This window comes from Chenopodium album, chromosome 21 (assembly GCF_948465745.1).
Source record: "Chenopodium album chromosome 21, dcCheAlbu1.1, whole genome shotgun sequence".
NCBI lineage: Eukaryota > Viridiplantae > Streptophyta > Magnoliopsida > Caryophyllales > Amaranthaceae > Chenopodium > Chenopodium album.
In genome coordinates, this window is record NC_137854.1 from 1,248,335 (window position 1) to 1,264,115 (window position 15,781).

Here is a 15,781-nt window from a genome sequence, read left to right on the forward strand (position 1 = left end):
TAAAACCTCTTCCTCTACCAATCCGCCTTGTTCATCTGAAATCCTATGCGGGTCATGCCCACCAGCTGTTTGTTGTAATTCCTCAATGAGAACGACCAGTTTACTACCCATTTTCTGGGAATTTAGGTTAGTATGTTATTGAATTGCCTGAATATGGTTGAATTCCTGTATTTTTATTTGTAATTTAGGGTTTTTCCTATATACATTGGGACATTGTGTGTAATCTATGCTGCGATTTCATAATTAGTTGTCAATTGTTATCTATTTCGTAGTACTTATGTGAAATTCAATGAAACTGCATTTGCGAATTATGGTATTGTGATTGAATTGATTGTAATTGCTTGATATTCTAGCTACATTGCATCAATTAATACACAAACATTTTCTGAAAGTAGCCATTGATTCGATTCCCCTTGTCTTTAGGAGATGCTACCCTTAGGCCTTAGCCGAGTCAAATTTGTGACGAGAAACCCATGTTGCAGGAATTGGAGGATAACAATTTGTTTAGCAAGTGTTGCTGTTCTTAGCTTGATAATTTATATGTAATGGTTGTAACAACAATGATTGCTATAGAGATACTGCATCTGTACTAGGATAAGTTGATACGAGTATTTTTTATAGGGTCTCTGAAGTTGTTAGAATGGATTCATCTTCAATTCGCTATACTAGTTAAGTGGTTAGTGTAAGTGTTCCCCCACAACAATGTATCAAATTGTGAACTATGCAACACTTGCTTGTTCTTCACTTATTATCCGTCGTTTGCTATTTTGTTTGCGTCTATCAGATACCTATCACCTTTGTCTTCACCACTTGCGGTAAGACAAAACTCATGGAAGGAGTTAAAAGCAAAAGACATGATGAAATTTCGAAGTTTCTAGGAGTTGATTGTAGAAAACTACTATCAACACTCTCAATGGCCTGTCACTAGCAACATCTATCACCAGCATATTCCACTGTGTAACGGGCTCAAAACTAAGAAACTATTTGGATAATAAGGTATGTCGTATGTGGTACTCGCGTGTGCTTTATCTTGTCAGCTAATTAAGATGTTTCACTAAGAATAAAAATATAAAGCTTTGTTTCTGATAGAGACTTTTTGTGTTGCATTGGCATGGCAGAACTGGTTTTGGAACATGTTTTGCTAAGGCTTGGAGTCCTGGAGAATGTCATCCACATGATATCGCAACTAAGGAGAGTGACAGCATGCAGACATTGGAGGCTGAAGCTCTAAACAAGGTCTGGTATTTTCTTCCTTTCAAATTATCTGCAGAGCTGAATGGTACATGATATTTTACTGATTGCCACTAGATGAATTTGATGATGCCCTCTTTATCTGTAGAAAAAAGCGTAGTTGGTTAATATCGCTTCTTCACTTTGCTAGTAAACTTGTTGAAAAATCGATCAAGTGAATTCAGTGAAAAATGTCCTCCCTGTTTGCCTTAAACAAAAAAATCTAAAGATAAGATGTGAAATGTGGAAATGTCTACATTTGTTGGCAGCTTGCGTGTTCCAATTGTGTGAGATATTTAGGTAGTTGACCAATACCCAACCTTTTCGTTATGGTTGCAAGTCTAAATGGGACCTAACTTGGAGATTCAGACCTCTCATTTTATTTCTAACTAGGTTTCCTGGTAATTAAAGTAAACTCTTTCTTTACGTTAACTAACAGTTTATTCTTGGTCAGAGACTTGATAAATATTATTAGCACTATCTTATGACAGAACAGGCAAAATTGCTATCTTAAGTAACTATAAGTTGACCAATTATTTCGTAGTTTAATAGTCAATATCAAAGGTGTGAATCATACATCTTTGTCTACATTTGGCTTTTGTTCTTTTCACATTAAAAAAGAATCACAAAAATGAGAAGCAGTAAGTTCATAATTAGGATATCCAAGCTGAACGAAGACTAGTTTAGGTCGATAAGTTAAGAATTCAAAGTTAGTAAATATCAAGTACAGAAAGGGGAATTCAATGAATGCTTAGTCTTTGTTTCAAATTCTGAGTTGTATTCAGCTGAATTTGATACAGGAAATTGTATTGATTTTCTGATGTAAGCTAACTAGTCAAGTAAACAATGAAGGATTTTAGAATAACAGTAGGGTTAACTTTCCGGCTTGAATAAATGACTTAAAGTACATCAGGCCCTTGGAAAAGTGAAAATAGCAGCAAAAATGTAACCTAAAAGTATATAAATACATTAATATTTTTCAATGAATTGATCATTGCTATATCTGAGATAGAGCAGCTGACCCAGGACTTAACATAGCAAAAGAAAACCAAGCCTGAAAATTCGGGGATAAGATGAGTTCAGTTGTACCCACACCATTTTGCATCATCTTTTCTGAGAAAGCTTTCTGGTCTTGCTCTACTTTGCATGGCACTTGCTTCTCTGAGTAGTTCGTTAGATCAGTTTGGCTGTTAAGTTGAAGTTGATGAGGATGAAGTGGCAGAGGAGGTGGAGCAACAACCTGTAGGTTACTACGCCTAGGACGAGCTTGAGGCCGAGAGTTAGACATAGGCTGTTGTAGCAGTTCAGATTGTGCTCCAGTGAGCTTCTGAACGAGCTCTCGGAAATGGATAGGCTTAACCTTATAAACCTTTGGTTGTGGAGGACCTGAGGGTCCTAAAGCTGATAATGGCTTCACCTTCATGATTTTCGAGGCGGAAGATTTGTGGACTGAGTGAAGATCATAGTGACGATCTTCTGATTTATGCTCTTGATGTTTCATACTTTCTTCTAATTTGCTAGTCTAAAAGTATTATATGATTGGTAAAAGATGACGAACAAGAGAAGACAGAAGAGAAAATATATGGATTTTGAAGTCTGAACAAGTTCAAGGTTTTTATGAATTATGACTTATACTTCTATTATAAAGGCGGGCAGCTGCTATTATTAATGGGACGTTTTTGAGAAGGTAAGCGGTCAATATCATAGTGCTTGACCTTATTATAGGACTATACATTATACAATTCCGTAATCTATTTTTATATATTATTTCATAAAAGGCGTGATTTATTATAATATGTATGGGATAATTGTTTAACACGTTGCTATTTCGGCTTCATGTTTTGTCGGTGGGCCATTAGAGTTTGAGTCTTTGACTAGCCGCCTTCTAGTTGGCGGCTATGTAGGAGGTGATGTAGTTGATGAGCTCTTTTGCGTAATACTCGTGCACAAATATAAAAGCTTTCACTTTTTTTGTATACTCTACTTCGTACTTAATATATACTCCGTATTCTTTTCTTGTAAGAATTGTACAAAATATTAAGTTGTTAGGTAATTTAATCCTTAAACGTGTAAAATGGGAAATAAAGAAGAGAGACAGAGAGTATTATGGGGACAAATTTAAGAGGATAATCTAAAAGGGAGACATTATTTAAGAGACCGGGATTGAGTGCTTTTAGAGCTGTATAAATATGGGACTATAGAGTAGGACTGTTAATGTGAGAATGTGAGATTGATGATGGAGTATAACTAACTAGATGAAGCCCGTGCAATGCACCATTTGTTTGAATTTTTTAAAATATTTTTTTTATTTATGTTCTAAAATTTGTTACATATTATATAAAATTCCTAATATTAAAAGATAATATTTTACATTTAATTAGTTTAAACTTAAAAATCTCATTTGCTAATTTTGCTTACGTGGTATTTGAATTATTCAATTCTAAAATAATATAATAATCTCTTATTTGATTGGCTACAAATAAAATTTATAATCCTACATGGCGCACTATGAAAATTAAATTTTACATAGCTCTCTAAAAACTCGGGAAAAAACTTCTCTTTATATATATATATATATATATTAGATTGAAGCTTCCAGTTGGGTGATATTAGCTATTTGCTATATACATGTGCTATATTAACATCGTTGAACCTATAGTATAATCTTGCTGTGTTTTGAATGTAAGATTTTGTGGATTGACATGTTCATTGGAAGTCTCAAGAAGAGTCATAGAGGTAGCGAATAGGAAATTTGGATCGATTTCATTTTAGGCCAATTTAACATGTTTTTATCTATAGGAGATGATAACACTTTTCATGTTTTATTTGTCGTATTTGAGTGCAATTTTAAAAAAAAACAAAAATAGAGGTTGGAATTTGGATATATAACTATATAAGTGTCATGTTATATCAATTACAATTTGGGTAAGAATTCTACAATTCAGACAGATCATGGCCGGGATACAAATCTCTTTAATGTCAAATGACTTACCTTACTATAAGTTTTTTTTTTTTTTGAATAATCTGTATAATGTAGCTTGAAAGACTAACGAAATGTAATTATACATGATTGATTATCATAATATACCATCAATCAAATTAAGTAACGAAGATAGAACAAAATTAATCAACTACTCGTATTAAATTTATGAGGGGTTGGTCCTTGAAGTTTTGGTTTGATAATTTTGCTGGTCCTGGTACGGTTGGTAGTGTTAATTTGATAGAACCCCCCAACATAGCCATCATCCTCTCTGGTTATCCTTTGTCCGCGTCGTTTTCTGTTGAAAATTCATGTTTTGGATTTGGCCCAAGAAGGTTGGACAACCCTTATTGGCCCAACAGAAAAGTCCAACAAGCCCAATTTTGTCTCTCTTGCTCATCTATAAAGATGTTATATGTAAACCCAAATATCATTAATAAGGTCATTAAGACATTAACTCTTACGGAATAGTTGTAGAATCACATGGAACTTTCTATCATACTCCGTACGAAGTACTCATCTTACATGTTTTTGTCTTTATTATATTTGTACGATGAACTTATACAAGTTTTTCGGGTAGGTTCATTTTACATTTTAGTCTTGGGCATTGTTGGAATTCTTATCACTTTGTTGACTAAGTTCACCAAAGTATTATTCCCTCTCGGAGTCCCGGCTAAATGGTTCACCAAAGTACTACGAGTACTCCAGTTTTTTTAATTTCAGCTGCTAATTATAATTTCAGCTGCTAATTTGAGTTAAGTTATAGAATTGAAGGCTTTGCTAATTGAATTGGCTTGATATTTTAGTTAGGTGTATATTAGCAAAACACAGCTTGTGTGTTAAGTTCACCTCTGTTCGATTACTTCTTCCCACTATTATTTGGTTAGTTTTCCAGCTATGGTTTCTTCTCTTTAGGCTTATTTAACTAGATAACTAGATATCTAAGTAACATGAGTACGTGACATGGTAGAATATCGTAAATTATTTTCATATATATTGGGTGTATATTCCCCTAGAATAGCTCCTAGTATCTCTCCCATAATCTTGTGAATATCCTATCGAATCTCTTGTGATTATGGAATCTCCTATGATCATGTGTGTTATCTTTATAACCATGTGAATCAGTCAACAAACTATTGTATATAATCTATATATTGATTTCAAGGCAATACAGTTGGTTACTGTGTGACTTCTATCATATTCCTTGTGTTCCATATTGTGTTATTTGTCTGCACCATTTGCATTATGCGTGTTTAACACTTTATTTGGTCGAAATTGTAATTTGAAAATATATGATGAAATGTTTTTGTGAAGATATCTAGACTGCTGTGTATTGTTTGTTATATGAAATTCATGATAAAATTTGACAACATTTATTTACTCTTAAAAAAGAAAGTGGGGCTAACAATTACAGTGGAGGGAGTAACTTTCTAATCCGTAATATTGAATGATACATCCTTGATGATTTCAATTGGATAAGTAATGTTTGATTGGATGAAACATGAAGTTACAGACTGACAGGCTATGAAGATGAAACAAAGAGTACTAGTACTTTGTGTAGGGTTTCCATAATCTTTTTGTCATTTTCATTTTTTTCACTAATTGCTAATGTTAAATTTGTTAATGATCAAAATAGATAAACACATCATGTGCACAATATGATTTATGAAATCCATTGTATTAATTAAGAACTTAAGAAGTGTATCTTAACTGTTAATTATTTATTAACACAAAATCAGATACATATTTTCTTCTTACAGTTGCTTTAATTATCTCATCCTCCCTGAAACAGAGGAGCAACCCCAAAATCCTAAATTAAAAAAAAAAAAAAAAAAGAAAAACTTCAAAATCCCCAAAATTTACAACCTTTCAGCAATAAATCCACCAAAACAAAAGAAAATTTATACACATTCTCTCCAATTATTTGATCATTCCTCCTCACTTAGTTCTTCATACCCCTGTCGAAACCATTTATCTTGTATAATTTCATCAATACTAATCCGGGTTTCTGGGTTTGGATCCAGTAACCTTAACAACAACCACTTTAATCCAGTGGACATCTTCTTAAGCAATCTGAATTCCCCTCTCTTCATCTTCTCCACCATCTCCTCTAAATTACCTTCTCCATCAAAGGGTAGAAACCCTGCACTCAATACATACAAAACAACACCACATGACCACACATCCGCCTTCGCCCCATCGTACCCTCCACCTCTCCCTGCCATGATCACCTCCGGTGCTGCATATTCGACGGTCCCACAAGGTTCCGTCAGCATCGGTCCGGGTTGAGTTGGGTCATTAGTGATCGCTGAGAGGCCGAAATCTGATAGCTTGAGGCTCCACTTGTCGTCTAGGAGGAGGTTTTCGGGTTTGATATCACGGTGGAAAACCCCTCGGGAGTGGCAGTGCTTGACAGCGGAGATCAGTTGCTGGAAGTAATGACGTGAGAGATCCTCCGCAAGAGGACCTCGCTTCGCGATCATCTCAAACAAGTCGCCGCATTTTGCAAATTCTGTTATGACAAAGACTTGGCCGCTTCCAGCTGCAGCTATGACTTCGACAAGTTTGGTGACATGTTGATGATTTAGCCGGCTCATAGCCTGTATCTCGACCACGTCAAGGTTGTCGGCCGATTCAAACGACTTAATTGCCACGGTCTCCCCGGTACGAGTGTCCCGGGCTTGGTAGACCTTAGCGTAGGCACCGTTGCTTAGGAGCTTGTTGATCTTGTATTTCCCAGAGAAGTATCTTTCTGGCATTGTTCAAGGTTTCAGTTAAGACTTCAGAGTAAAAAAAAAGGTTTTTTTTTTTTCTTTGGGTGAGAAGTGTATGACCGTATCTATTGATAAGCCGAATGGTCTTATATAAGGGGTTATAAAAAGCATATAATAAAAAAAAAAAAAGGTGATATTTATAAAAAAAAATGTGATAAATAATGTAAGGTGGGTGGTGAATGCTGACTAAGGTATGAGACAAATAAGCAGAAGTTATGACTTGTGAGTTTGAAACCACGTGAGAATGAGCTGGAGCTGAATTAGAAGGGTGTAATTAGATTGAATTAGTCAGTAAGCAAACTATATTTTATTTTCTTGATAGAAAATGCGGTTTCAAGTTCGCGCATCTAACCGAAATATTAGTCAACTATTAGGGGCTATTTGAATTAAAGAAGAGGTAATATTATGTCTGAATAGATCTACACTACTTGTGAACTTATAATATGCTATACTAAACTAACCGAATATTCTTGGCATTATCGTTGATTCGTCTTTTAACCTCTGTAGTTGATAATTCTGACTACGTGTTGTTATACCTAATATCCGGCAACTTATTGTATTGCAATTTTTATATTAGTATAATTTTGTTTTACGATATTTGGAAAAAAGACAGTACATTTTTTTAATTTGATGTTTTATGATTGGATTTCATTGATTTGTTTGTAAAAAACAGAAAATAAGGTGATCTAACAAGAAGAGGAAAAACAGACTAGTTCAACTACTTCGTATTATAATGAGGTGAGTTATTTTTAATTGTTTTTTTTTCAAGTGTTTAAAGTCGTCCATATGATTGTTTGATGGTAGGTGCTAGAACATCCCACAAAGTCACAAAAGATAAATGATTATTAATTACCAACAACTTTTTTGAAATTTATGTTATATATATACACGCACTCCTTCCATGTATTTTATTTATTTATTTATTTATTTATTTATTTTTTATAGTAATAACTACTCCGTAATGTAGCTTTACCAACACATAATTTAAGATATTAATTGTCAAATGCATAATTTGAAGACCACAAAAAACCTTAAGAAATAGATGGGTTATCATTTATCAACCAACATTTTGTTCTTGTTGTGAAAAAAAAAAAAAGGAAAAAAAAACTTGTGTTCTTGTAAAAAAGTATTATGTACTTTAGGATAAGTGAGAATTAGCATCTCAGCTGTACCGTCGTTGATCATAATGGAAGTTGGAATAATTGAGCCAACTGTACGATGCTTAAACGTGTAGCTACATAGTTGGTAATCAGGTTTCGAAAACATTATCCATCTGATAATCCAATAATACAACTTGAATGAATGTGCTCCCATCTCTCTCTGTCTCTTATCATTTGTTCGATAGTTTGATTTTTGATTGACACATGTTAAATTGTTCTTACACCATTTGGCTAAAGAATTTATTCTAGAAGGTGCCAAGCTCGTATCACTTACTTATCTAAGTCGTTTTTAGTGCTTTCCAAATTCATCTTTTTATTTTTCTTACGTAATTTAGTAGATGTTCAAATGAATCACGTCTCTCTTAATTTGACTTATTTTATTTTACTAAATTATAAATCTGAATTTTTAATGTCAGATGTTTAAAAGAATAACAGGAATAAAAATTATGCAATAAATCTAGAGGATACAGACATACAGTTAAGGGCTTGTTTATTTTGGTTCTTTATTTTATGTTTTTTTGAAAACTGAATCAAAAAAATGTAATGGGGTTATAATATTTTGTTATCAGTTTTTTTAAAAAATATAAGTTAAAACTACTCGTATAAGGAAACCAAACAACCCCCAAGATAATATGCTTTGTTCCCTATGTTTGTTATATGTTGGGAGCTTACTTGGTACTCTGTAGTGTTACTAAGGAGTAAGAGATTGCCTTTTTTAAAATCACATTTTAGGGGTTGTTTGATTACACAAAGAAAATGGGGGAAGTGGAAAATCATGGGAATTTGAAAATGCATGAGTTGTTTGGTTGACAATAAAAAGTGTAAATGAGGGAATTGCAAATTCATGGGAATTGTGACTTCCCACAAAATATGGGAAGTTAATTACCAAACCCCCCTTAGGTAAGTTAAATTTCCCATGATTTTGATGTAGGGATTTAATTCCCATGAAATACAAATTCCTATGGAAAGTAAATTCCCATAGCAAATTAGCAACCAAACGACACCTTAGTCTCTTACGTATGTATGCTTCTATGCCTTCTAAGTGACTTTTTGTAGCATTTGGAATCAATTATCTGTACTTTTAACTTGCTTAGGTTATAACACACTACAAAAATATAAGTACTTGTTTGAACTTTGAAGAATTCAAAGACGTTTGTTTAAATCGAAGAAAACTAAAATTAAAAGGTTATAAGGACTAGTTTTCTTTCACCTTTCAAATACACACAGTACTGATCAGACTTTAGTGGATTAATTGGTTAGACGATAGACTCATGCACTGCTGAGGGAAAGGAAGACACCTTAGTGGATAATTTGGTTAAAATGATGAGATAAGCAACTTTTCTATGAACTACGAGTAATATTTTTTTTTTATTTACTACTTTTAATATGGACGAGTAATATGTCATTGATAGAAAGTTGTCTGCCATTTGTATGAAATTAATTCCGTTAACATCCCATCAACATAAATAATGATAAATTGATAATAACAGTAATAAAAATAACATTAACGTCCTATCAAATAAAATAAAAAAAAAAGAAAAAAGAAAAAAGAAAAACATAATCATCTATTTTTCTAAAGACATAAAAAAATTCAAAATATTGTGACTAGATACTTGAGGCAACTCCATAGCCACAATTTATATCTTATTGTGACTTATTAGTACTCTTCAATGACTTTGCATATTAATTTAATTTGTAGACTTTCATAATATGGTGTTTTTTTAAGTTCAGGATCAAATCTTTGAAATAAAATAGTCTGTAATCCTTTGTGTAATATATAAGTGCAAATCACGTCCCTATTAGAGGATTAGGATGGAGAATTCATTCTTATTGAACCACTGATTAAATCTAGCATAGCCCTTAAAAATTAAACACTACAGTATTAAAGTATTCCATACTTGGATTATGTTGTAAAACAAACCTATGGTGCTATGATTCTATGAATGGCCTCTCTCTCTCTTGCATTTTTTTTTTTTTTGGTAATTTTATTACAGTGTAAATGGTGAAACAGTATGCTTGTTGTTTGTGTAACCTTCCAAAGAAATACAAAGTACTCTGTAATAGAGTAAACGAGTTGTGATATTAGGTCTTGGATACCTCTCTTCACTTCAGCTGTTTGGTATCTACCCTATTTTTGTTATGGGATCATTAGGCGTTACATTTCCTAACATTCAAAAATTTCGAATATGTAAACCAACATGTAATTGCCATGCTTTGTGTGGGTAACATAAAAGTTAAAGAAACCATTAGCAATGTTATGAAGAGTATGAAGTAAGCAACCAATTAATTGATAAGTGCTTTCTGCATAGATCCAGAATGCCTCTTTCTCTCTAATTAATAATCTTGATTGATAATTCTGCCACTTCTGAACATGTTACCACTATGTTTTAATTACCTTAGATTTTCTTTTTGTAACATAATATCAGTACTCCGCAGTATTTTAACTAAAACCAGTACAGATGATCAGAACTCTGAAGTAAGCAATCAATAACTGATGAGTACTTTTCTTAATTGGTTCCGAATGACTCCTTTCCCCATAATTATTTGGTTTGTAAGGTGTGGTACTTCCTAACATCTGATTACGCAGCTGAACAATATGCTAAATTGCCAATGCTTTTTTCCAGGTGACACAAAAGCTTATAAAACCTGTAAATTAGCTGATGTTTGCAATCCATTAACAACTGATTGGTGCCTTGTTGGTCCAGAATACCATTTTTTAGTTAATTATTGGGTGGGGGCGGCGAGATGACCTAGGTTTAATTGTTTTATAGCTAATTATTTAGCAAAGCACTTAAATATGCTGCATCATGCAATGTTAACTGCTTCAAGTTCCCTGAGGTCCGGCACTCCAGAGTCTGTTTGTTTCCGAGTCAGCATCACTTAGCGTCCGATATTTTGTTAGCAATTACCTTATTTCATGGCTGTTTTAAGTATTTAAGGTCTATACCACTCATGCATGACTCCTTTATTCGACATGGTAAATTGATTATAATTATATATAGCTTATATTTTACTGTCTAAATGATCTGTTTCTGAGGTGCTACCGACCTACTACTGTGCTGTGCCTAGCAAATTTTACATCAGCATACTTGATCTCATGTTCCTGTATATCTATTCTTTAGATGAGATTGTGGAATTCCAATTGATATTTGAATTTGTTCTTGTTTGCAATATTTCTAGATTCTGCTTATACTACTCTGTCATGCCTTCTAGTCTGCTGTCTGTTATCTTTCTTGTTTAGCAAACGAACCTAGCTTGTCTTAATAATGATGTTGTATATGTCAAATTTGTTCTTCTTGCAGTAAGATTCTTCTCGAGTCTATTGTTTATGTGTCTTAACCTCACTAATAAGTTTCAGCATGGAAGAGGACATTTAGTAAGAGACAAAAATAATTTAGTAAGAAATCGACTGTTAGATTGATGAATTCATCGGTCAATTTAGAAAAAATAATTCTCTGCAGCCTGCAGGAGAGTTGGTTAATTAGTGGACCTTAATTTCGTAGTAGTGTATCTGCATGAATTAATACCAAGTTTCACCTGTTTTTAAAATTTAAGTCATAATCAAGCATTTGATGGTGTATGAACCCAGAACTGTATTGACATCAGGTTTATTTACAGGCTTTGGTAAAAATAGAAAATTCTTCTTAGGTTTTGCCATTGTGCCTACATCTTAGAAATAGCCTGATAGTAGTTTAATAGAGGGTTTTTCTATAATAATCTAATTATTGAACCAACTGTATACCCCATCCTAATTAATCTAGGTACTAAACCAATGGCAATGAGCCTGAAGGTCTAAGCTATTTAGCCATGAAGCTCCGTTACTTGGTTACTGTCAATTTGTTTTAGAAACACAGATGATGTGTCTGTTTGATTTCATTAAGAACTAATTCGTTTGATCTTATTACTAATAACTAATAATGAATTATATACCGTATTCATTTTTAACTATTAAGTGCAATCAATTGTGATCGATTGATTTTGCCTCTTACTTTACTATAATAATACTACCTCAAATACTTGACTTTGCAATAGATGACAATCAAAGAGCTAAAACCCACACTGCTGAAAAGGATACTGTTTATACACTCTAGCCCTTTACAAAGAAGTATGTAAATCTCATTTCTGCATGAGGTTCAGGACTCAATTCAGTGCAAGACTTCAAGTAGTGAACTAGATGATGATGCCTAACCATTTAGGATAATCTTTCACAGAAATCATGCTCGGACATGACGAGCTTGGTACTGGTCTGACGACTATAATAGGATCATCTGAAAGGCAGCCTTGGCTCAGATGGTAAGCACTCCTTCCTGGCCTGTCTTAGACTTTAAGCAGTTTGCAGTACTAACCAGGGGTGAGACTGTGAGATGAGAGAGAGAAGCTGTGATGTTGGGCCTTGAAAGAAGGAAACTTAAAGGGTTGCAACCAAAAGCCCAATAAAACACCTTAGTATTGAGCCCAAAATAGCTCTTCTATTCTTAAACAAACTTGTGCTACAGAACATAAACTATCAGGTGCAGTCCACAATAAACGGATGCCTTTTGTGTTGATTATCATTACGAGTAATGTATCATAAGAATATCAGTAATTAAGTGCAGCATAACTCAATTATCGTCAATAAAGTATGACATTATTTCAATGATAATCATAATTAAATCAAATCACAGTAGTAGGACTAGTAGCTTGGGCCATAACACCTTTAAATTGTAAAAGATCCTTCATAATGTACATTTGTCTGGGATAAAGTAGTGCATTGTCCTTAAATTACGCAGCTTCATTTTGAATTGTGTTTCAAATTCTACCTTACTTAAGTGCTAAATTTTTATGGTCTCACTGATTCAGGTTAGGTTGCAGAGACATCCAATTGAAATCACAATGAATTTATGATTCATGGTTGCAACTCATGGTTCAGCTAGAGCTGTTCGTAACTCGTAAGGACAGGTTAGGCTGGGAATTTTGATTCATGGTTGTACTATAATTATGCAAGCATTATCCGTTGATCTGGTTATTTGGCTTATATGTTAAACCTCTTAACACTCGGTTATATGTTCAAAAAGTTAATGTCCACTCTTTTGTAAACACTCCAATGAAACTTCAATCAACTCAAGAATAAATGTTTTAATGATTATTAATTAAATAAATACGGACTACTCGTATATACTTTGTACGAGTATATATGATTGATTTGGTGATTGACATGTTAATCATCATATTTCATATCTATATAGCTAGCTATGTTCTTACTTCGTATTAATTCTCCCTTTTTGTTTGGCAAAATTCATTAAGTTATAGGGTTCTTTTTTTGTTTTATAATTTCCCCTTCATGAAAATTAATAGCATGGGTAAAATTACAAATACAGAGCAGCCAGTTAGCTCAGTGTCAGTAACTTAAGTCTCCTTGCTCATATTATTTACTTTTAAAACTCATCCCATACTCACAAATAACTGTTCATGTCTGCCCAAGTACTAGCACTTCTTAAAATAACTACTGCAAGAGCAAATTCACATTAATACCTCCTTTGTATTACTAGCTCAAATTACACACCAATCCAATTGTTTAGGGTTCGTTTGACATCGCTGTGGTTTTCTGTTTTTTGGTTTTTTGTTTTTTAAAAGTATATTATATATGTAGCATAATGAATCAAAAATTATTTAGACTTATTAAAATCATGATAATTTTGAAACCTGACAATAAAAAGTGGAAATATCTTTTTCTTGTTTCCTGATTTTGGTTTTCAATAAAACAGGAACTGAAAACAAAAAATGATGCCAAACAAGCCCTCAGATGCTCATATATGTACATATCCTCTTAAGCCTTAGTACATCAACTAATACTAGTACTCAAAACTATAATCCAAACAAACAAAAAAAAGATGGATGAAGCATATACTTTATATAGTAACATAAAAATGCAGCTAATAATTAAGTAGGAAGAGGCTGCACCCAAGAAGATTTATCTAAATCAGGACGAAAATACCCAAAATTCCTAAGCACCTGATTATCAGCAAAATTCAATGCTTTATTCATCCCTTTTAAACAAGATTCCCAACTATACATCTCATTATGTTTCCCACTGCATGGCTCACACCCTGTAAAATGCGTTATAAATGGTCTCTTCATCAAATTCACCCCTTTTTCTTTCTCCATACTATACTCCCACTGCGCACGATAGTCTTCCCCTGCTTTCTCCGCGTGTTTCCTCCTTAACCTGCGCTCTTTCGCCTCAACCTTGCTATAATACTCCGTAATGTTGTCCAAATTATCTACAATTTCCACCCAATACCCTTCAAAATAATACTCATCTTCTAAGTATATCTTGTCTTTCCATTTTTGCCCTTCTTTCACCATTAGATAAGCTATTCCTGTTTGATCATCTGATTCCGGGTATAACTTATCAGTAAACACTGACTTCATGATTGCACCCCATTTCTCGTAGTCTGGGCTTAATGGGCCGAAACTAGCCCATTTCTCTATCAAATCCATGGACCATTGACAGTTTCTGATCAGAAAAACACCAGCATTGAGCCCAGTCCAACTCTTCTTCTCAAACACCAATTTGGGCCAACCATGGATTACTAAATTATGGGCCTTGTACTTTTCGAGTGGGAGGGTGAAGTCCATGTCAGTAATGGCTGCGTCTGAGTCAACCCACCAGATCCACTCGGCTTCTGGGTGGGCCAACATTGCGGCCTTTATAACCGGATACTTAGCCCAAAATGTGAACATTCTTGGATCCAATAACACGTTGTTGTAGAATGTATCGTAGCCGTGAATCCGACAGTAGTCCACTTTATTCTTGAAGAGTCTCAGCAAATAGTGGTCCCCTACTGGGTTCTTACACGGTCCGGGTTGTGACCCGGTTACCATGACAACCCGGTTTTGACCCGTGAATTCTGGGTTCTGGTTTAGCCACTGTTTTCGCTTCTCGTCCCAATTTTGAACTTGGGTTTGGAGAGTGTAGGATAATTCCGGGTCGTCGTAGAACGTTGTCGGGTCGGGTCGGGTTTGGGTGGGTTGAGATGGGGAAGAGAAGGTGGAGGATGAGGAAGAGGAAGGAGGGGCTGTGAAACACCAGAGAGACCAAAGAAGAAGGAAAGCAACTAGTGAACCACCTAAGAACATGACGACGTCGGAGAAATACGACGTCGTTTTTTGGCGGAAGACGGAGATTTTGGATTTAAGTGGCGTTTCATATGGTGTTTCTGGGTTCACCATATTTGTGTTTGTGTTTGGATGGAAAAAAAGAGAGAGAATTTAGGAAAGAAGAGAGAGATTAGGAGTGAGGCATGAAAAGAATGGGGGTTGCCTTTTCTCTTAAAAGGAGTGGAGTAGTAAATTGAGGAACGAAGAAAACTGCACTAACAGAGGAATTAAAGTTTGGTCCCACTAAAGTTATACCACGTAGATGTCTAATATGAACACGGGATGAATCCATCGTAATAAGATCAAAGGAGATTCTATTCCAAAATCATACTAGTAAAAGAATAATACTCCGTAGTTAGTAAATAGTAATAAGATCAAAGGAAGTTCTATTTCAAAATCATACTCGTAGTAAAAAAGTACTCCGTACTCGTAATAAGTAATAAAATCAAAGGAGGTTCTATTCCAAAATTCTACTCACAGTAGAATAGTAGTAATAG

General features: G+C 34.2%; 2 protein-coding genes and 1 pseudogene across 2 annotated transcripts; all 3 read right to left on the bottom strand.

Annotated features, from left to right (window-relative positions):
* Positions 1-2,227: 2,227 nt before the first annotated feature.
* On the bottom strand, positions 2,228-2,731 carry LOC145602605 (uncharacterized). The gene has a single exon (XM_081658786.1). The coding sequence runs from the start codon at positions 2,729-2,731 to the stop codon at positions 2,228-2,230; it is 504 nt and encodes a 167-aa protein (XP_081514912.1).
* Positions 2,732-5,910: 3,179 nt separating this feature from the next.
* Positions 5,911-7,061, bottom strand: LOC145601803 (CBL-interacting serine/threonine-protein kinase 14 pseudogene; annotated as a pseudogene).
* Positions 7,062-13,827: 6,766 nt separating this feature from the next.
* On the bottom strand, positions 13,828-15,422 carry LOC145602318 (putative glycosyltransferase 7). Its single transcript, XM_081658508.1, has one exon. It carries the CDS (start codon positions 15,354-15,356, stop codon positions 14,064-14,066), a length of 1,293 nt encoding a protein of 430 aa, XP_081514634.1. The 5' UTR covers positions 15,357-15,422; the 3' UTR covers positions 13,828-14,063.
* Between the last annotated feature and the right edge of the window lie 359 nt (positions 15,423-15,781).

Bases quoted from the DNA above. Each gene is read 5' to 3' on its own strand.
- LOC145602318 (XM_081658508.1), bottom strand. From the start codon at position 15,356: ATGGTGAACCCAGAAACACCATATGAAACGCCACTTAAATCCAAAATC.
- LOC145602605 (XM_081658786.1), bottom strand. From the start codon at position 2,731: ATGAAACATCAAGAGCATAAATCAGAAGATCGTCACTATGATCTTCAC.